Source organism: Eublepharis macularius, chromosome 1, assembly GCF_028583425.1.
Source record: "Eublepharis macularius isolate TG4126 chromosome 1, MPM_Emac_v1.0, whole genome shotgun sequence".
NCBI classification, from domain to species: domain Eukaryota; kingdom Metazoa; phylum Chordata; class Lepidosauria; order Squamata; family Eublepharidae; genus Eublepharis; species Eublepharis macularius.
Window position 1 is genome coordinate 229,067,674 of NC_072790.1, and position 22,270 is coordinate 229,089,943.

The following is a 22,270-nucleotide window of genomic DNA, read 5'->3' on the forward strand; positions in this document are numbered from 1 at the left end:
CTGACCAAGGCCAACCCTGCTTAGCTTCCAAGATCTGATAAGCTTGGGCTTGCCTGGGCTATCTTGGTCAGGGACTTTCTTGACGGTTTGCTGCTTAACACAAATGGTGATTCATGCAAGCCAGGGATAGCCTAGAAACTAGAAATCATTAGCAAATTCTGGTTTCCTGTCCAGACAGCCTATAGTTTGCACACATACTGGTTTGCATGAAATGGCAAACTACTGCTTGTCAAGAAAAAGAATCTGGGCACATTGAGGTGTGTGGGGGAGAGAAAGGAGAGAGCGCAGGGCCCATTCTTTGCTCTTCTTCCAAATCATGAGCTGGAGGTCTGATGAATCAACCTTAGAGCACCAGAGAAGTGTATGGAAACTGGAAAGCATTCAGACTCCTCTAGTGAGTAGCTAGCAGCCCTCCCCCTAAACAGCACAAGAGTTCTCCCAGCTCTGTTTCTTTCCAATCAACTCTCGCTTCTGCCCCCACCTCTTGTGCCAGACTCAGATCTGACAAACAATTCCTTCAGCCCTGTCAAGTGACACAAATTCCAGTGGGCTACCCAAAGGGCATTAACTCAAGAGCCATAGTACCAGGCCATGTAAAACCTTAGTGAGTAAGTGAGAGAGAGTGTAACCCTTTTGCATATCCAAAGAGCTTGCTCAGAACACTGTAATAAAGAGCATGCCCTCTAAGCAGATTAATATCCTTCCCGCCACGCAGTAATCATAGCTGATCTTATACCTCCTGGGATCTCCTACATTTTTTATCCCACCTTTCCTCCAAGGAGTTCAGGGCAGCATACATGGTTCTCCCCTTCCTACTTTATCCTCACAACAACCCTGTGAAGTAGGTTAGTCAGAGAGAGAGAAACTGTGACCAAGGTGAACTTCATAGCAGAGTGGGGATGAGGGCTCAAGACTTCCTGACTGACAGACCAGACTTCTGGGCAGGTTCAAGTCTTCACACACAGGTTGCAGCAGCTCCATAGAGAGCATGTGAACTATACTGAGAATTGCAATTATTTTTTTCATTCCAGGATTTAATTCCACTGTGGACAATAATAAGAGAAGAGGAACACTGGTCTGTTACTTCTACGTCCAGAAACTGGTACGCTCCTTCACTGCCAGGAAACAGGAGCCATCTTTAACTTCTAAAACACCAAAAATGCTACATAAATATTGAGTATTTTAAGTATTCTCTGAGGGCCACAGGGGATGAGAAATTTAGTCTCTTTTTAAAAACTTTAAATTGTAGCTGTGTCCCACTGTTAAGAAACTAAAGTGGCGGAGAAGGTGTGTGTATGTCTAAAATCTGCACTCTGATGCTTCCAATTCAGTGATGCGATTCTGTGATTGGAATTACTTACAGAAGTTAGAATTACTTAACAGGCAATGCATACACCAGCACGCCATTCTTCTCTCTCTCTCTCTTTTTTAAACAGAATCAGGAATTTAGGGTGAGGGCAGGAGACGTAGAAGGAAGGAAAGTACGAAATAAGATCATGAGAAGCAAATGGTATATAAAGGAGTGAAGTACCCACCCTTAATCATCAGTACCATTGTGACTGCTCTTGTCGCCACTGAGCTAGCCTCAAGGACAGTTTGACGCCTTACACTGAAATAACCCTCTCCTGCATTAATTGATGTAGACTACAGTCCATTGGGAAATTTTCCCATACATGCCTCATTGAAATGAATAGGAAGTATGCAAGAGCCCTGTTGTTTTTCTCACTGGAGTTTGTACAAGAAAAACTTCCCAGTGGATTGGACCAAAAAGGCCTTTTGTCCTTCCTCCCTCCCACCTCCATTCCGTGGCTAAGTACTATTTGTTAATCTTTGATTAAAGGGGGTTTACATCATCAAAGGATTTATTTTATTGCTTTTTGTCGTCGATTGTTTTGTTGGTTTTCGGTTTTTAAAATGTCACCTTCCTTCATACCCGTGAAAAGTCAAATAAATGGTGAACGTTTGGCCCACATGTATTTGACTGTATTTACCACCGCTACCCCTTTCCCCACAAATTGCCTGTTTTGAGCCTAACAAAAGAAACAGAAGATACTGAGCATCAATAGACAGAGACAAACATTAAATAATAAAGACACAATCCACTCTAATGCAGGCACTGTGTCCATGCAGGGAGAAATTGCCAAGTGGCTCGGTAGAATTGTGTTCCTCACCCCTTCTCTTCTGCACATGAATGCAACGCATAAAGCCATTTTGTGATTTGGGAAGTCTGCATGCACCACTGACTTGGTGCTTGTGTAACTTAACAAAGAGGGAGGGCAGGGTGGCGATGTCGCAGGTGCTCACAGACCTTTCCAATGCAGTAATGGCCCAGTATTCTACATGCATGAATGCCGAGGGAAAGTGGTGGTGGGGAACTCTATGGCAATTCCTCTGCCCATGCAAGACTGGCTTATACATTAAGTATTTTGATAAGTCAGTGATCTTGCTGCTTTATTATTTCAGAACATTACCAGATTCTTATACAGAAAGTGCTTTGAGTGCGGTATTAACATGCAGCAGCCTGTGTGTAGTGACTGACACACAGCCCTCTCATGCCTGAATTTTCACAGCTCCCCACATACAGACAAAAATATACACGGCTGATTTTCTGGTGATGATGCATAAGGAGGTTGTGGTTATTTTCTACCTGGAAGACCCTTCCATAACCTGGAAAATTGGTTTTATGGTCCAAAATCTAAGTAATTGTCTGAGATCCTACATGCATTGCATTTGGGTGTTGCAAAAACTAGGAGGGGGAAGACTGGAAAACATTTTAAGGGACCTGGCTGACACATGCTGCAAAACTCCCCTTCATGTAAAATACCAGCTGTAAGTGTGAAATGGTACAACTGAACAGCCATAAGCCAGTCCTTTCCCTCTCCTTTTGGCCTTTGTGGGCATTTTTGCTTCCCTCCCTACTACAGCCAAGTAACAGCAGTCAACCTTACACATTGCCCACAATGCAATGGGAAGACTGAGACAAAAACTGTTTCCATAGAGAAAAGGTGGAGCAAAAGGGGATTTAGCTGCCAACGCTGTAAGGGAACACAGCAAAATAGCCAGGGTTTTTGAGCCGATGACCTTTCCAGGAGGAGGCAGGAAGAAAACACAGGAAAGCCTTTGTGCTTTTATTTAACCCAGAAGCAACAGGGTGGAAGGCTCGGTATGGGACACAATCAAAAAGAGTCCAGTAGAACCTTTAAGACTAACCAACTTTATTGTAGCATAAGCTTTCGAGAACAACAGTTCTCTTCGTCAGATGCATGAAGGGCAAGAAGAAACTGGTCAGATATATAGGTGGAGAGGGAAGGAAGGAGTAGATGCAAACAGTAGCTTCTGATATGGAGATCAGTTTGCTTCTGTTAAGGAAGTCAGTTACTTCTGATAATGAGATAACCATTCATAGTCTCTATTCAATCCCAGCCTGACTGAGTCAAATTTACCTATGAATTCCAATTCAGCAGCTTCCTGTTGGATTTTGTTTTTGAAAGGTTTCTGTTGAAGTACAGTGATTTTTAAGTCCTTGATGGAATGTCCTGGTAGGTAGGTATTTATTGTAATGGTCCTTAGACCAGGGCCGATTCCAGACGGCCAGAAATAGCGTTTTTTCCGCGGGAATAATCGCTTACCGGCCACGCGTGTATTTTCGCCTCCATCCGCTTTGTCTCGTCTCCATCCGCTTTGTGCCGTGCCGTCCCGCTTCCAGATGTTCGCACGGCCAACTGAGGGACCCGGGATTGGTTCTTTCCTCCCCGCCACAACTGACGTCGGGGGCCTTCATTGGTTCACATCTCAGGTGTTTTTTTTTGGTCTTTTTTCTTGTTTTGCGCAAATGCGCAAATGCGCATGTGTGCAAAAATGCGGCGTCGACGATGCTCTCGATGATTGGTCGGGAGCGTCTTGCGAGGTACATTGGTTGATGATGTGGCCCCTCTCAGCCATCTGCCTCGAGATTTTTTGGAAGTAGTCCAGGTTCCTATGGGTGCTTCGGAGAGCTTCCTGTATCTTCTCCTCCCCCCAAAAGTGTAGCAGATCCATTATCTCTCTATGCCGCCAGGACACCCCCCGCTTCCCAGCCACTTCCCCTCTGCCGGCCATGCTGCTCCCGACAAGCCGATATTGCACGAGCACAAGCATGTGTGCCTGTGCCTGAGTGCTGTGATTTCTCGGCAACCAAGATTGCCCCCCCCCAAACGCCCCTGCAATCGGCGCACAAGTCTGCAGGGCAAAGGTCAGCGATACGTCTCAGGGTTGGATTCTCTGAGGGTGACAAAATGGCGGCCGATAGTAAAGACTCAAGTGTGCATTTCAGGAGGGCCACACCAATCCAATTGCGCACATGCGGAAAATGGATCGGAAAAAAAACTTGGCCACGCGTCCTGATGCTGATTATGCATCTGTGTGCATTTGCGCAGTTCTATGTTCGCAGACGTGCGAATGCACAAATGGCGCCTGTTTTTCTTTTTAAAAAAAGGCGATATTGTGGCCGGCCACCCGGAAAAGGTCTGGAAAGGGGAGTGCCTCTCCGCCACGACGAATCGTCATGAAGTGGCCAAACCCACCATTCCATGTTCACACCGTCCGCTTTTATAGCGCGACCGAGTGCCATGGACTGCAGGTAAGCCGAGACGGGAAATTGCGGGTTTTTACGAGTGCTGTCGCTTGAAAAGCGAAAGCACTCGCTTTATTTGTGCCCGTCTGGAATCGGCCCTGCGGGGGGTGTCCTGGTGGCATAGAGAGATAATGGATCTGCTACACTTCTGGGGGAAGGAGAAGATACAGGAAGCTCTCCGAAGCACCCATAGGAACCTGGACTACTTCCAAAAAATCTCGAGGCAGATGGCTGAGAGGGGCCACATCGTCAACCAATGTACCTCGCTAGACGATCCCGACCAATCATCGAGAGCATCTTCGACGCCGCGTTTTCGCACACATGCGCATTTGCGCATTTGTGCAAAACAAGAAAAAAGACCAAAAAAAAAAAAAACCCGAGATGTGAACCAATGAAGGCCCCCGACGTCAGTTGTGGCGGGGAGGAAAGAACCAATCCCGGGTCCCTCAGTTGGCCGTGCGAACATCTGGAAGCGGGACGGCACGGCACAAAGCGGATGGAGACGAGACAAAGCGGATGGAGTCGAAAATACACGCGTGGCAGGTAAGCGATTATTCCCGCGGAAAAAACGCTATTTCTGGCCGTCTGGAATCGGCCCTGGTAAGCCGGGACGGGAAATTGCGGGTTGTTACGAGTGCTGTCGCTTGAAAAGTGAAAGCACTCGCTTTATTTGTGCCTGTCTGGAATCGGCCCAGCTATACATAAATCAAAGCGTAACAAGATAAAATACATTGTTTAAAATTCATATACTTCAAATAAAATATCCTAATACAGCAATATAGTGGTAAGCTTAACCAAATCCTGAATGAATTTTGTTTCGCTGTATTCCCCTGATATAAAAACGGTATTAGGCAGATGTCTTTAAAACTTAATCAGGATGAGGAGACTCCTGGTAGACTGAAGTGTTCTCCCACTGGTTTCTGGATGTTGCCATTTTTAATGTCAGATTTGTGTCCATTTATTCTTTTGCGTAGAGGTTCAACAGAAACCTTTCAAAAACAAAATCCAACGGGAAGCTGCTGAATTGGAATTCATAGGTAAATTTGACTCAGGCTGGGATTGAATAGAGACTATGAATGGTTATCTCATTATCAGAAGTAACTGACTTCCTTAACAGAAGCAAACTGATCTCCATATCAGAAGCAGCTGTTTGCATCTACTCCTCCCTCCCCTCTCCTCCTCTATATCTGACCAGTTTCTTCTTGCCCTCCATGCATCTGACGAAGAGAACTGTGATTCTTGAAAGCTTATGCTACAATAAAGTTGGTTATTCTTAAAGGTGCTACTGGACTCTTTTTGATTTTGCTACTACAGACTAACACGGCTAACTCCTCTGCATCTATGGGACACCCTGCCCCAGATTTCCTGGTCCTGAAGGCTGCTAGGTCCTGTCTGAGATGGAAGCAGTGTTTAGTGGCCAGGAAGTGGGGGATTCAATGCCTTGCATAACCTTATAAGTTACAGAAATTTGTCGAGTTTCTATAGGAAGCAAAATCTGCTTTTCTCAGCATAGAACTGGTGCCATTGGTGAAACTGGCAAGGTTATGTCAATTTCACCAGCCTAGATTTTCCCCTAGTCTTTCTTTAAAGGGCATGAATGGACATTAGTAGTTGCTACAAACGAATGAGGCATTTGTGCCTTGACCAGAAGCTCCTCCCATAAACACACACCTTGTCTATTTCACTAGAAAGAAAATGGCAATGGGGCAGGACTGCCACCAACCACATCACCATGGTATTGCAACTTGAGCTTGTATGACAAGAGTGAAAATATCTTCTTCCAGCCACATGAAAAGGGATGAAGCAGCGTTTAAAGAAGCAAAAGTATAACATGTGAATGCTGCAATCCACAGAAACTGAAGCAGGACAGATTTCCCACATGACAATTAAACATCTTGGAAATGTACACGTTTTTGGCTAAAGTCTTCAGTTTTGCTCCTTTACCCAAAGCTCCAGGCAGGCTGTCCACCTACTTTTCAAATTACTTACAGTGCAATCTTATGTAGAGTTACACTTTTCTCAGCCCATTGACTTCAATGGATTTACAAAGGTGTAACTCTGCTTAGACTTGCACTGTTAAAGTACCAGTTGCAGAGTTACACATTTTCAGATTCATTTGATGGCCACTAAAAGGAAAAAAATTAATCATTTTTTAAAATAAGTTGAAGGATGAGGGAGACATTACAAGTGGCAGCCAATGAGTGGCTGGGGAACTCACCGTTAGGGTTTCCCAAACTGTTGAAGCACTTCAGCCACAGAGAGAAAGTTGAAATTCATAGATGCTTGTACCTCTCTCAAAAAAAGTGAACTCCAGCACAGAGAAACCAGTAAGACAGGATTCCAAACCAAATAAGAGTTGAGAATGAAAACTGGGCTTTTATATTGGCCCAGTAGGTATACTCTGAACTGGTAAAGCACCACTAAGGTTACCAGATGGTTTCAATAGTAATACTGGACTTCATAAACATTGGTTGAACACTTTCTCATATACAAGATATGGTAAGTTTATTGACAACCATATAATCAAAAAGAGTCCAGTAGCACCTTTAAAACTAACCAACTTTATTGTAGCATAAGCTTTCAAGAATCACAGTTCTCTTCGTCAGACGCATGGAGGGCAAGAAGAAAGACGAAAAGAACTGTGATTCTCGAAAGCTTATGCTACAATAAAGTTGGTTAGTCTTAAAGGTGCTACTGGACTCTTTTTGATTTTGCTACTACAGACTAACACGGCTAACTCCTCTGCATATATATTATGTCTTATATTTTATATTAGATTGGGTTGCTTTCATCATTTTTTAAAGCCCTGAAATGTTGAGGTTAGAAACAGCTTAATATGTTTTTGCCTCATTACCAAGGAGCCAAGAAAGTGCTATTGGCATTTGATTGCTTACTAAGTATAATTCTACCATTAGCCCAGCACAAAACATACAGATTAGGGACCGCAGTTTAATGTGACGTTTATCAACAGTTAAGAACATCAACTTCAAGAAATGATTTATATGACCTGTTGGAAGCCAAAATCCAGGCTCCTCTGGGGCCTATGTCTCCTGCCCACACATGGTTTTTGCATACAGAAACACCCCAGGAGAGCTGTTATTTGTCCCGCTGGGAAAGTTATATATAATTGTGGCTCCATGTAATTTTCCCCACTGGAGCAAATAGCAGCCGTTTTAGGGAGCAAAAATGGTGCACTGGGTAAAGAGATTGAAGCTGCTTCTGCCTGTGTATTGCAGTCATGGTCAGAATGGGGTCTCCATTCATCTGGGGGCAGAGAACTCCCCTTGCCCCACGCACCATGAAACAGAAAGAATACATGTTATTGCAACTTGCATTCTGCAAATATTGTGTTCCTAATTTCTACTGGAAATCCTCCCTCTTAAAAATGTGTAGATATCGACTGATAGTTTTATCCTCAAAAACATGTATATATCTTCTCTCTCCTGCAAGTCTGTGCAGCTAGAGATGGAATACAATGAAAACACAGATCGCATTAATGCATTCATTTAACCAAATCATCTAAATAAATTGTGGATTTCCATTCCTCTTTGATGGTGTCTTTGTGATGACTGCAGGTGGAAGAAGAAAAATAGAGGAGAGAGAAAGGGAGGCAGGAACGAGAGTGTGTTTAGTTTTATTCAGCTATTATTAAAATGTCTTGCCAAAATGGGCCTATAACTTTGATTTCCGGACTCTTGCTGCCAAAGAAAACTCTGCATCGAATTGGAAGGGCAGGGTTTTTTAAAAAAAATTGTGGATTTAGTAGTCTTTGGTTATTTTTTTAAGGGAAAAAAGGGAATCCACCTACCCACCCCAACTGAAAAAGTCTTTAAATAAGCTCTTGCACTGCCATCCCTCCTTAAACCAAACAAACTACAGTGAGAGAAAGAAAGAGTACACACACACACACACACACACACACACACACACACACACACACACACTCACACAGCAAGTTTCTAGATTCCTCTAGAGGCAGCTGGAATGAAGTCAACTTCTGAACAGACCAAAAAGATTTCGTTAAAGCAAGCTTGTTAAGTCAGAGGAACGTAGGCGTTCTCTATCGAAATCACGCCCTCCTGCACTTTGTAGATGAAAAAAATAAGGGACATGTTTGCCATATTTCTATTCCCATGCCGAGAATCACAGCCTGAACCCCCTCATTATATATTTCTGAAGGCGCCACTCCATGTGCTGAATGCTGCATTCATTTACTCTGCAACTGCTTGTCTTAGTTTGTTTTAAAAGCCAAGAGGATGACTGTTCTTTAGGTTTAAGATACACAAAAACACCCCTCATCACTGTTCTACAATCAGTTATCAAGAGTTCGAAATGAGCCTCATTAACACATAAAAGGCCAGCCTACCGTCTGCACTGCAATGTAATGTTCCCAACTCTGATTTTACATGCATGCCTATCTGAGATGCCTGAACCTTCACCCAACTCAGAGGAGCTGAGTAATGAAGATAATAAATACTAGCAACTCCTACAGCCTCTTATCCACAGCTGCCTTCCCAGCTTACGGAATGGAATGGCAGGTTTACTGTTCATGCAAGCACATATACATTGATGTGTGCTGCAGAGGAGTCATCTATCTACTCAGAGACTTAGGCCGTTTTCACACGTCTTACCGGCTCCGGTACATCGCGCAAAGCTCCCGTAAGGACAGCGTCTTCCTGGTGTGATTTCACGCGAGAACCGGGAAATTGCGCCAGGAAGACGCTGTCCTTGTGGGAGCTTTGCGCAATGTACTGGAGCCAGTAAAACGTGAAAATGGCCTTACAGTACAATCCTAAGAAGACTTACACCCATGGAAGTCCATGGGCATAGAAGGATGCGACTCTGTTTGGGATTGCGCAGCTAACTTCTGCAGACCCTGGAAAGAGACCCTGCAGAGTGGCCATGTTAGTCATAAGGGTTTTTTAAAATTTATTTACATCATTATAGTCAGCCTTTCTCACTGAAGCACTGTGTAAGTCAGTATGATCAATGGCTGGGATATCCCATTAACCGCAAGAGGGTTTGGATTGAGGAAATTTGAAAACAAAGGAAAATCTGACACAGAGCTGAAACAAAGCTGAAGTATTTAAAGTTTGAACACAACATGTTAAAATGATGCAAAAATTACGTAGTAGGAGCATTCTTATAGCAGTAGACAATTCACTGTATTATTGTCTACACTTCGAAAGCATCTTTCTAAACCACTTTACCAAAGCATCTTTCTAAACCGCTTTCTTACAATAATGCCCTCTTACCTGTGACAAAAAGCCATCTTCAATAACTCAGTTTTGCATAGTATATGGAAAGCCAGGAGAGTAGGGTTACCAACAACCTGGAGAAAAATGTCAAAGCGCCCCCCCCCCTTTAACAGAGGCATATCCAAAGCTGCAGCTTCCGCATCGGTGTTCAGTGTAGTGGAGTGCAGCGGAAGAGACAGTTGCTTTTTCACTGCCACTGTGTTAAATGGGACTTTGCTGGCAGGAGAGATCAGGATATGGGCGAAGGGAGTGTAAGATACTGACTGGTCCTGGTCCTCCTCTGACACACCCCATTTCTGGCCCCTTATGCCAGCATATCCATGCAGGCACAGGTTTATATGCTGGGGTACTATGTAGGTATATGGCCATTTCCACACGTCCCAGCATAGTGCTAAACTCACGCAACGAAGGCATCTTCCTGGCGTGATTTCTGACATCATCGTGCCACGATCCCGTTTTTGTGGCTCGATGATGTCACAAATCATGCTAGGAAGACGGCTTCATTGCACGAGTTTAGCGCTATGCCGGGACGTGTGAAAATGGCCTGTGTCCAGAATCAGATATGCTGGCATATCTCAGAGTTACACTGGTGTAGATTTTAGTTGCTATCTTAAAACGTGTACTAATCAGCTTTAGGATTATACTGTTCCTCAACTAAAAATCCTTTAGTCAGAGGAGAGATCCTAACAAAAACTTTTGTATCCAGCCCAGAGTCAAGCCTTTTTAAAGTCTGTACCTTTCCATTTTAAGTCACTGAAATCAATGGGACTTACTCCTTAGTAAGCATGGGAATAGGGCTGGAACTTGATTTTGATATCATACCTAGGGTTGCCAGCCTCCAGGTAGTGGCTGGAGATCTCCCGGAATTACAACTGGTCTCCAGGCCACAGAGATCAGTTCACCTGGAGAAAAAGGCTACTTTGGGGGGGGGGCTCTATGGAATTATGCCATGCCAAGGTCCTTTCCCTCCCCAAACCCCACTTTCTCCAGGTTTCTCCAGGTTACACCCCCCAGATCTCCAGGAATTTCCCAACTTGGAGCTGGCAACCCTAATCATACCTCACTTTCCCCTCACAATGGAGACCCAAAGTAGCTTACACTGATTCTACCCTCCTTCTGGTGGGTTTCACCACATTCTAGTCCAACACCCTGATGCACCATGCTAGAAATCCTAAAAAATTAAATGAGCACTTAATGGAAATCAACATGGCTTTAGAAAGCATGCTTAACTTTATGGATCGTGACTTTATGGATCCAGGGCTCAACCATTATTTCTCTTGGCTCTGTCTAAACTTGTAACACAGGTATACACACACATAGATACAATAACATTCCATGCATGCTATCTCACGAAACATACAAAAAAGGTTTGTTGTATTTCTGTATTATGTAAGCAGGAGACAAATTTAGGCAATGTAAAAGCAGAATGAGGATTAGTCCTAAATGAAACACTTTGAATATAGATGTAAAAAAGGAATGTTTTGAGCAGAAACATCTTTTATTTTTTATTATAAGATCTGTAATAGACTTCTTTTATGTATTTTGATATATTATCCATTTGTTAAAAGTTATATTGGCTAGATAGAAGTGGCAAAAGTATATAATATTGAATATGTAGTAAAGATGAAACCAATAATGTAGTTGCAAAAGAGATTTAGAAATTTGTAACTTAAAATGCTGAATATAAACGTACCTTAATATAGGAAAGTATCACTGTATTGTATCTCATAGATAGTGTCTTAAAAATTTTTAATGAAGAGGCTGGTTAGGGAGAAATACTTTGTGTTTTATATATTCTATTATATACAATTATTTCTGGTTTACACAATTATGTTACATAATCCTTTCCCCCCTTTCTGTATCCCCTTTTATTAATATTGTTTTTTTCTTAAAATAAAAATGTATTATATTTTAAAAGTTTGTTTTATTTCTGAAATGCCATAAACAGACCATGTCATAAATCTTAAGACTTGGCCCCAGTTAGATATCTTGGGAGGATCTACTTTGCATGCTGAAAGTCTTAAGGTCAACCACCAGTATCTTTAGTTAAAAGAATCAGGTGCTAGGTAGGTTGCCAACTCCAGGTTAGGAAATTTATGGAGATTTTGTAGGTGGAGCCTGGGTAGGATGGGTTTGGGGAGGGGGGAGACCTCAGCCGGTTATAATGCCATAGAGTCCACCCTCCAAAGCAGCCATTTCCTCCAGAGGAGCTGATCTCTGTTGTCTGGAGATCAATTGTAATTCCAGGAAACCTGGAGGTTGGCAATCTCAGTAGGCAGCATGAACGACCTCTGCCTCAGCCCTGGAGATGGTCAGGGTGGATGATACTGGCCTTGACAGACTCAACTCAATATAAATAAACGTAAATAAACATAAAGAGAGCCAGTTTGGTGTACTGGTTAAGAGTGGCGGGACTCTAAGCTGGAGAGCCCGGTTTGATTCCCCACTCCTCCACTTGAAGCCTGCTGGGTGACCTTGGGTTAGTCACAGCTTCTAGGAGCTCTCTCAGCCCCACCCACCTCACAAGGTGTTTTGTTTGTGGGGATAATGACATACTTTGTAAACCGCTCTGAGTGGGCATTATGTTGTCCTGAAGGGCAGTATATAAATCAAATGTTGTTGTTGTTGTAAATATAAATTTGATATAAATGTAAATAGCAATTAAGTTTAAATTTAAATGGTATATAAATGTTATTATTAAATAATATTATTATTTATTTGAATTTAACTACCTATCAGGCTCTTGTTAAAGGACAGACCGTCTGGCTGTAGGAAACGTATTTTATTTACGTATTTACTGGAATTACATTTACAGTCCGCCTTTCTCATTAAGACTGAAGGATTACACAGCGTGAGTCAGTTTCCATAAATTATGTAATGAGGTATATAAATGCAGGATGAAATCGAGTACAGCGTTAAAGAAATGTTGAACCAGAACGCAAGCAATTCTAGCACTGACTTCCTTGCTTATTCCGTGCAACATTTAGCGCAAGGCGAGTGTGCCCCGGTGCGTGACAGAACCGGGAAGGCAGAGCGGAACACGAGGTGGGTGAGTAGGCGGGCGGGACGACTCAATTGTAATTCCAGGAAATCGCCAGTCCTCTCCTGGTGGGTTGGCAATCCCAGTAGGTGGCATGAAAGACCTCTGCCTCAGCCTTGGAGACAGTCAGGGCAGATGATACGGGCCTTGATAGACTCAACTCAATATAGAAATATAATATACATGTAAACAGCAATTAAATTTAAATGGACTATAAATAAAATGATTATTAAATGTTATTAATTTATTAAATAAAATTATTATTTATTTAAATTTAACTTTTCCTATCAGGCTCTTGTTAACCTCCGGCTGTAGGAAACGTATTTTATTTATTTATTTAATTTCATTTATAGTCCGCCTTTCTCACCGAGACTCCAGACTGTACATCATTTATAGCCTGCCCTTCTCATTAAAACTCAAGACAGATTACACTGGGTGAGTCAGTTTCTATAAATTATGTCATGGGGTATATCAATGCAAATCTGCAGAGATTTAAGACTAGCAGAATGAAATCGAGTACAGAGTTAAAGGAAAGTTGATCCAGAACGCAAGCAACCCCAGGACCGACTCCCTTGCTTATTCCGCGCAACTTTTAGTGCAAGACAAGCGTGCCCTCGTGCGACACAGAACCGGGAAGGCAGAACGGAACACGAGGTTGGGCGGGCGGGAGGAGAGTCCGATGCGTCCGATGGCGGGAAGAGGACTTTTGCGCCGCTCCCTTAGAGCCCTTCCCGCTGTTCTACGGCTCCGTTCTAGCCACGCCCCCTCTTCTCCCTTCGCCCCGCGGCGCCTCTAAAGCACCGGAGGGGGCGGTCCTTCTTCGCTTTGCTTTCTGCCTGCGGCTGGGTGCCCGCTGAGAAATTTCCCTCCGCTCCCTTGTCTGATCACCGCTTCTGGCCGAGGCGGCTACGATGTCTCAAGATGGCGGAGGCGGCCGAACTGAAGGTAGGGGGAGAGGGACGGGGGTAGAAAGACTGCGCGCTCCCCTTCCCGCCCACCTCACCGGGAGGGAAGAGAAGAAAACATGCCTTTGTTTGAAAAAGGGCAGGGAAGGGGGATAAGGTAATGGGGGGGTAGGGGGAGATAGGAAGGGCTGGGGATGGAGGGGGTGGAGACCTGGCAGGAGTGATGGGGGTAAGAGTGGGGGGTAGTGCGGGGGTAAGAGGCAGGCAAGGGATAAGGGTCAGGAGGGCGTGGGGGGTAGAGACTGAGCAGGGGGAGTACCTGGGGGTAGAATGGGGGGCAAGGCGAGGAGTTATGAGCAATGTGGGGAAGGGAGGAAACGATCTGCACGGCCAAAGACATTGGGAGAAGGAGAGAAAGAGAATAAGGAAGGGGGTACCTGATCGTAGGAACTGAAGGGGGTACCTGGGGAGGTAAGAATGGGTGGTAACGAGGAGGGGGGGGACGCCAGTTCTGTGGAAGGGAGAGGAGAGACTGGAAGAGGCAGAGGGCTGAAGGGTGCCCCTGTGGTTAATGCGGGGTAAGGCTAGGGGTAGGAGCTGGAGAGGAAGCCCGTGCAGTGGAAACCGGCCTTTGGGGTCGAGGCAAGAGAGCGGGAATAAGGAAGGAGAGCTGGATGGGCGTTAGTGGAAGGGAAGGCCAGTGGTGGAGAGTGGTCGCGGGGAGGGGAGCGTGTGTGTTCAAACGACTGTGGGGGTGTGTAGTAAGGATGTTGCGGGCTGGATCCAGAAGGGGTTGGGGGTGTGTGACTGTTGGCAGTGAAAGGGTAAGGGGGAACCTCGGAGAAGAGAAAGGTGTTTGTATTTATTGGGGGGAGAGCAGAACTGAGAGGGTCCTGAGGCGAGGGGCAGACTGAGTTGAGAAGGAGAGCCCTGAAGGAGTTGGGTGAGAGGGGTATGGGGGGAAGGCTGTGCAGGTGCAAGTTATCTGGGGGGGATAATGAGGGACGAGTGGGGAGAGATGAGTAAAGTGGGATAAGATAAGAACCATGGAGAGAGGCTGCATGTGGGGTTTTTCAAGTGAGAAAAGATATAGACGGTTAACTGGTTAGTGGGGTTATAAAATGAGATGTGGTCGTTGCAGAGTAGTGTGGGATGTGTGTGTTCAAAGTACAACCATGGGAAAGTAAGAGATCGTTTCCTCAGAAGAGATGAGGGTGAAATATGTGAGTGTTGTGCGAAAGGAGCCGTAGGGAGAAGGAGGAGGAGAGTAGAGAAGGGGGACAAGAAGCCCGGGGATGGGGTCAAAGAAGATACAGAGGTGGGGTTTTTTTGGTGATAGAGAGAAATCTGGTGGGTGGGAGGAAAGCATTGGGATCTTGAGGTGGGGCGTTTTTTATTTATGAGTGGAAGGGGTATTTTGAGAGCAGAACCAACTTGGGAGTGAAGCTAACTTGAAACTGAAGAGAAGGATAAGGTTGTTTTGGTGGATGATTGAGGGGTTAATTAGAACCACATTGCAAGGATGGGGCAGAGGGAGGCTGGTGCGGTATATCGAGAGGCAGAGCTTGCCCAGGACTTGGTCTGAATTTTTGCTTCAGCCCCAGAATCTGGAGAGTAATTATGGAGGGGTTCAGAGCGTATGCAATGTGTCTTTTCCCAATATCTCAGTTTACCTACCGCCATAAAGTGGTGGCATAGGAAGTGTACCTTCCTGGAAGCCCCAAGTCACTTTTTAGAGCTGCCTTGTGGGAGAAAGGGGTGGGGTGGGTAAGAATGACAGCCCTGAGTCACAGTTTTTTGTCATATAATCACATGGCTGGAGGATTTGTGATGGGGCTGATCTCCTTCTGTATATATTTTTTTTCTTTTTCTCTTTCCCATCTTTAGGAGTCAGAGTGTAACCATCACTGTCCAACATCAGACCCCGGAATATGCATTTGTCCCTGGTAACTAATGAATTCCAAAAAGAATTTGGGTCCTCGCTGGTGTGTTTAATAATATATTTCCCCCGCAGGTTCCTAGCTAGCTTCTGGCTGGGTGGGGCTCTTGAGTTTTATCCACACCGGCTGGAAAAAGACAACGACAGTGGTGCTTTTAAAATAGTTATAGTGTGGCTTGAGGACCCTTCGTAGTGCATTGGAGTGACTCTTCCCTCCATCTTATTTCCAGTACATTTGCTTTGGATTTTATTAATTATCACTTCTTATTGTTAAGATTGTTGTGTTGTCCAGAGTTCAGAAAACTGTAGACTACTTTTTAATACATTTATTTGGTCAGTTAACATAAGATTTTTTAAAAATATGCTATCTCCGTAAGAACAATAGACTAAAAACTGCCTGCTGTCCCCTTGCCTACCATTGGCTGAGGAGTTGTGATGTCAAAGAATAGCTATGTTCTAATTCCGCTGGAAGAAACCATCAGTCTTAGAATATTGACAAACTGTGCAGCTTTTTTGGATGGAAAAAGTGTCACGTAGGACCTCTGGCCTGACGTTTTAGCATGCTGTTGGGTAAGGGAGCTTTGGCTTACAAGTCCTACTTCCTAGGGTTTATGCACATTACCAGCTTTCATTCTGTGAAGGCTTCCTATTGGCTAGAAGGCAAGCTATGCGTTTGAACAAAATTACAAGCTCATGGCCTGTCAAAACCGGAGTCCCAGTACTCAAGCAGCGGACAAGGTGATAAAAATTCTTTTGGGATTCTGCACCTGTATGCTTCCCAGGGGAGGGGGAGAATTCCTGCATCTACAAAACTAACATAGAGGGGAGAAGAATACTAGCCTAACTAGGGTTAGTGTGATTGTCAGTTGGCTGGTCAAGTATTCCCAGTTGATCATTTATTAACTTAACCACATTCAAATTTTGAAAATATTCCTTTTTTAAAAAAATAGCCAAATATTTTCTGAACTTAAGAACACCACTATGTAAGTGCCAGCTTACTTTTTTCTTTTATTGTGGTGTCAGCAGGAGCGCCCTGCAGCATTTGGAAGCAAACTCAGCAGCCTAGCAAACTTTCTCCTCCTGGCTAGATCTGCAGGCTTCTCTAAGCAGGAAGAATTATCCTGAAGCCTTTCAAAATTGCTTTTTACAAATAATTCCTGTTGCTTTGGCTTTGTTTCTGTGTTAATTTCATATCTTTTTTTAGTTCTGTAACTGTAGGCTGACTCTGGTGTTCCTTGAGAAACTGCAAAGTGAAGAACTGTTCGGGGAATAGTTCACATGTTTAGAATCCTTACCTAACATTGTTAAGTTACAAGTCATTACAATGTTATTTGGCAATAAGTTATTTGTTCTTTGTAATTAGTGTTAAGTTTAAAATCTGTTGATGATTAAAGTCTCTTTTTTTTGTTCTAATAAAAATTAATGCTTTAAAAATACTTGACCAGTTAATTGATCAACTCTGGGGGTTTTTAATCAGTCAAACTATAAGTTTTCACAAACAAGTAGGGACAGGTTTCAAACAAAATATTGCCAAACAAGGACCAAACGGTCTACAGAAACCTGATAGATAATAACAATAATGCAATTTTAATGCAAGTGCCAATGCAATGAGTGCAAAAAGTGCAAGGTAAGTATTCCAGTATATATACTCGAAAAATACTAGGGACTATTCATCTGCACACATGTAGCCCCAATGCATGGAATACAGTCCATACAATACATGTATAATAACATGCATATAAATACAAAGTTCGTCTTTCAAAATGTACAGTTCTAATAGGTTGTATTTATATGTATGTTATTATACATGTATGGACTGTATTCCATGCATTGGAGCTACATGCATGCAGATGGACAGTCGGTAGTATTTTTGGAGTATATATATTGGAATACTTACCTTGCACTTTTTGCACTCATTGCATTGGCACGTGCATTAAAATTGCATTATTGTTATTACCAGGTTTCTGTAGACCGTTTGGTCCTTGTTTGGCAAACTATAAGTTTTACCAATTCCCTATTATGACAGTTTTTTTTTAATGTGTAGGGATTTTTTTTATATCCTCTTGGGGAAATGGTTAGACTAGAGCTTTTCTCCCTGATGTGTTAGTTTTCTGAGTGTGGGGAATCAGAGGTGGGTTTTTTTTTGTTGGTTTGGGTTTTTTGAGGGGGGCCTTAGGAGGTATTTAATCTCGTGACTCCTCTCAGTTCAGGAGCAGTTTTGCTTATGGACCTTCTATAGTGAGTTTCAACTCTTGTTCACAAAGCAGTGTAAACTAATTAACCCATTTCAATTAAGATAAGAAGTCCTGGAATGTTTTTAAAATGGCAACAACAGAAAAGCAGTAAAGTAGGAAGGGGGAAAAACACATACTTCCGGGAGCGCAAGGAAAGAGGGCTTGTCTTTGCTTATTTGCAAAACACGGATACAGAGGGAAAAGCTTTAACATCCTTTTGAAGAACATAGCAGTGTTCTGGAGCTGCAACAGAAAAGAATACGTGAAACTGCCCTTCTACCAACCTTACCTGCTTTGACCGGCAGTGGCTGTTCAGTGCCTTAGGAAGAGAAGGTGGTTTCCCAGTACCTGCTACCTGAAAATGTCAGGGATTGAACCTGAGGTGTTTTTCGCATACAAGGCCTCTCTGAAAGCTTTGCTGCTTGTAGAAACCAGCTTCTGCAAAATTCTGCAGCAGGGCCTACACTGGCAGATCTTACACCTGGCAGGAGGAAGGTAACTCCCTGGTGGGATGGCTGTCATTGAGATAACCATGGCTTAGTCTGAATAGGCCAGTTCTAAATTGGGCTTATGGACTGTCTGGGAGCCGATGTTATACTACAATAAGCATGTTGAAATATATCTCTGCTGCCTTCTGCCTGGCCTTCCGTACCAGTTGACATTGCTCAGTTGCCTTTGTTTAACCCTCTCCACTTACTGTTTTGTATGGACTAAGTCCAGCTAACAGTATCTCTGTGTTAATAATAATAATAACATTTGATTTATATACTGCCCTTCAGGCCAACTTAATGCCCTCTCAGAGCAGTTTACAAAGTATGCTATTATTATCCCCACAACAAAACACCCTGTGAGGTAGGTGGGGCTGAGAGAGCTCCGGAGAGCCGTGACTAGCCCAAGGTCACCTAGCTGGCTTCAAGTGGAGGAGGGAGTAGGGAATCAAACCCGGCTCTCCAGATTAGAGTCCCGTGCTCTTAACCACTACACCAAACTGGCTTTCAGAAGAGAAGGGGCTTTTACCACATGTGGATATTTCTGTGAGGTGGTCAGTGCTTGGGACTGGTGATTTAAGCCATAGGTGTGCCAGAGGATGGCTGCTGAGATACTGCAATGAATTGTAGCTTGGAATGGACTAAAGAATCATTAAAGCTGGGTAAAAACACCTCTGCATGTCGCCCCCCCCCCCCATTCAATCCAGACCGTAGTGTGGATTTTGAAGGGCTGAAGGTGGTTGATGAACAAATGACGACGGGAGTCTTCAGATAAGCGAGGCCACGGTCCCTGCATATTTGCTAATACTCCTCTATGTCAGAGTTGGGCTGGGTAACCCTAAAATGAGCTTTCTAATAAAACAAGTCCAGTGGCACCTCAAAGCCTAATGGTTCATTTTGGCATAATTTTTTGAGAGTCGGACCTCACTTCATCGCTCAAAAGGCATGTATGTCCATAGCAGTTTATTTTATTTGTAGTCTTTCTCACTGAAACTCAAAGTGGGTTACACAGGGTAAGTCAATACAATCAACAGCCGGAATGTTCGGTAAACAACGCAATAAGGTATACGAATGCAAAATTTGCAGAGATTTGAAAAGAAGCAGAAATTCAGAGCACAAGTAGTTCTATATCTGACATATTAACACAGAAACCATCCAGTAGGCTCACACAGTACATCGTAGTATTGTCTGTAGACCCTATTTCTTTACCAGTGTATCATGTAAAAACCCCTTATTGAATTATTTGGTTTTGCATAGTTTGTGGAAAACCAGGGGAGTGAGAACTTTCCTGACATCTTCTGCTAGGCCGTTCTATAAGATGGGGGCCACCACAGAGAATGCACATGTATGGGCAGCAGTTGATTTTTCCTATTTGCAAGGGGGCCCCTGCAGAAGGCCTTGTTCAGGTGAGCGAAGCTGCAGTGGTGGAACATAGGGAAAGAGGTGCCCCCCCCCCTAGATAAGGGGGGGGCAAGGCCATGAAGGGCTTTGTATGTGATTGCCAAAACCTTGACTTGAGCCTGGTAGCTAATGGATTGCCAGTGGAGTGACTGTAGAATAGGAGTCATATGCATGCTGTGCCTAGTTCCTGATAATAACAGCTGTGGCTTTCTGCAGCACCTGGAGTCTCCAGGTTAACTTTGAGCAGAGACATATGTAGAGTGTATTATAGTAGCCTAGTTAACACTCCTCTGCATCAGATGAAGTGAAGTGTTCTAAAGCTTATATTGGAATAAATTTTGCTAAACTTTAATGTGCCACTGGACTCCTGCTATATTTTGCTGCTATGAATGAACAGGACTATCCATCTGGAATCACCATGTGCGTGCATCAGGTAGCACGTCTCCAAAACTCTTGGACCTATATTCTGAATTAAAATTAATTAATTTGTGATTTAAAGTAGACCTTTTGAGGTGCAGGAATAAGAATTGGTTACCATGGGTGGAACCTGCTGCTCACAAGAGTTCTGAGCATACCTCCTGAGTAGAAGAACGCGAGTCCAAAGTGGGGCCTGATGCAGTGAGCTGCCTTCTGTGAGGGTGGGGAACTTCTGCATGTTTGATACAGAGAGATGTAAAAATTACGGGCTACCAGAATTCCACCTGCACACGTTGAAAATGTGCATCCCCTCAGTAGTGACTTGAACCTGGAATGGTTCCAAGAGATCTCACTGTTCACTTTTATTTTTTAATTATTTTAAAATTTATTTATGATCTATAGTCTGCCTTTCTCGCCGAGGCTCAAGGCGGATTACACCATGTAAGGCAGCACAACCAACAGTGGGGACATTCAGTAAACAATGCAGTTCAGTAGCCAAATGCATATTTGCAGAGATTTGAAAACGAGCAGAAATTCAAAACGGTGGTGAAACAGAACATAAGCAGCTCTAAACCTGACATATTAAACAACATAGAAACTACCCAGTAGGATTATACAACAATAGATAGTAGCTGCATGTAGTAGTACAGTCGCTATCCCTTTACTGGTGCATCTCTTTGAAACCCTTACAGTACAGCTTTCCTAGCTTCCTGCATAGTTTGCAGAAAGCCAGGAGAGTGGGAGCCCTTCTAGTCTCATCAGACAGGCTATTCCATAAGGTAGGGCATGCTACAAAGAATGCATGTCTATGGGCAGCTGTCCTTTTCCCCCATTTGCAGGGTAATTCCTGTAGAAGGCCCTGCTCAAAGGAGTAAAGCTGCCATTGCAAACATAGGGAGAAAGGCCATGAAGGGCTTTTTATGCGATAGCCAACATTTTGGATTGGTCCTGGGAACTGATGGGTAAGCCAGTGCTATAGTGTCCCCCGCTCCGTTGATTACACCATTTGTGCCAAACCCAAGCTTGTCTCTGGATTAACTTTTTGAAGTAATATTGCCAGCATGCCTGTAAGTATTAAAAAAGGGCGAGAGGTTAGGCGGGGAGAGGTACCTCATTTGTGCAAACTCCTAACTCTGCCACCTTTCTTTGTTTGGTGTGGCAAATTGCCAGTTTGGAACGGAGAAGCTTTGGCAAGGTGCACACGGGCCTTGAGTTCCCATCCCTCTGTTTAAAAGATGAAGCTCTTCTCCCTCCCCCCTCTCCTCCCCAGCAATTTTTCTGCCAACCTCCTCGCAAATAAATTCTAAACCAGGAAATTCTCCTTTGAGGAGTGTAATTTCTCGGTGTGGCTGGTATGTGTTGCCTTCTCAAAGACAGATTTAGCCCACCCGGGAGGCCCCAAACATTTGCCCAGCTGGCCGCTTCCTTGGCTTTCTTTAACCTCTTTCCCTTTCTTTCTTTGAAGTTTGAAGGCTATCTTCCAGGAAACTGAATTCCCTCGTCTCCCCACCCCCTATCGACTTCTTTTAAAATGTTCTTACTTTGCTATCTCAGGCCAGAATGTTCTAGATTTCCTTGCCATACGGAGGACTGTTTGTCTAGCGGACTGAAATGGCTAGGGGTTCATCTGAAAAAAGAAATGGGGATTTTGTTTGAATTTATATTTGTGGATTCATTTTTGATGACCTTCCCTAGAGCCAGACTGCAGTCTGGCAGTCTCTGCAGACTGCAGAGACTCCATCTCTAGGGATGGAGTGTCTTCTGTAGCTTAAAATAAAATAAATGTACACCAAGGAGACTGCAGACAGGCAAGATAATACAGAACCGGCAACCAGAATAACAGATAAAACAAAAATTATATATGCATGTAATTATATATACACATACAGCTCCCCCCCCTTCCTGCATTACCCTCCTCTCAGAATACAGGATTTCCAAGAATTCAAAATGTTTTGTCAATTAAAAGGGGAGTGAAA

At 43.7% G+C, this 22,270-nt stretch overlaps 2 protein-coding genes across 6 annotated transcripts in view; both read left to right on the forward strand.

Moving 5' to 3' along the window:
* Positions 1-1,962, forward strand: part of ANKRD35 (ankyrin repeat domain 35) — a 53,742-nt gene extending 51,780 nt beyond the window's left edge. For 2 of the 3 annotated variants that reach the window (XM_054978716.1, XM_054978722.1), the window contains one exon: positions 1,032-1,962. In XM_054978716.1, coding sequence (XP_054834691.1) covers positions 1,032-1,142 — 111 coding nt within the window. In that variant the 3' untranslated portion in view covers positions 1,143-1,962. The remainder of the gene's footprint in view (positions 1-1,031) is intronic. The other variant, XM_054978732.1, reaches the window with a different exon arrangement.
* Positions 1,963-13,777: 11,815 nt separating this feature from the next.
* PIAS3 (protein inhibitor of activated STAT 3) overlaps positions 13,778-22,270 on the forward strand; it is a 52,551-nt gene continuing 44,058 nt past the window's right edge. The window contains exons 1-2 of one of the 3 annotated variants that reach the window (XM_054991479.1): positions 13,778-13,855; positions 15,703-15,761. In XM_054991479.1, coding sequence (XP_054847454.1) covers positions 15,747-15,761 — 15 coding nt within the window. In that variant the 5' untranslated portion in view covers positions 13,778-13,855; positions 15,703-15,746. Of the gene's footprint in view, positions 13,856-15,256; positions 15,762-22,270 lie in introns of those variants that run through there. The other 2 variants (XM_054991495.1, XM_054991487.1) reach the window with 2 other exon arrangements.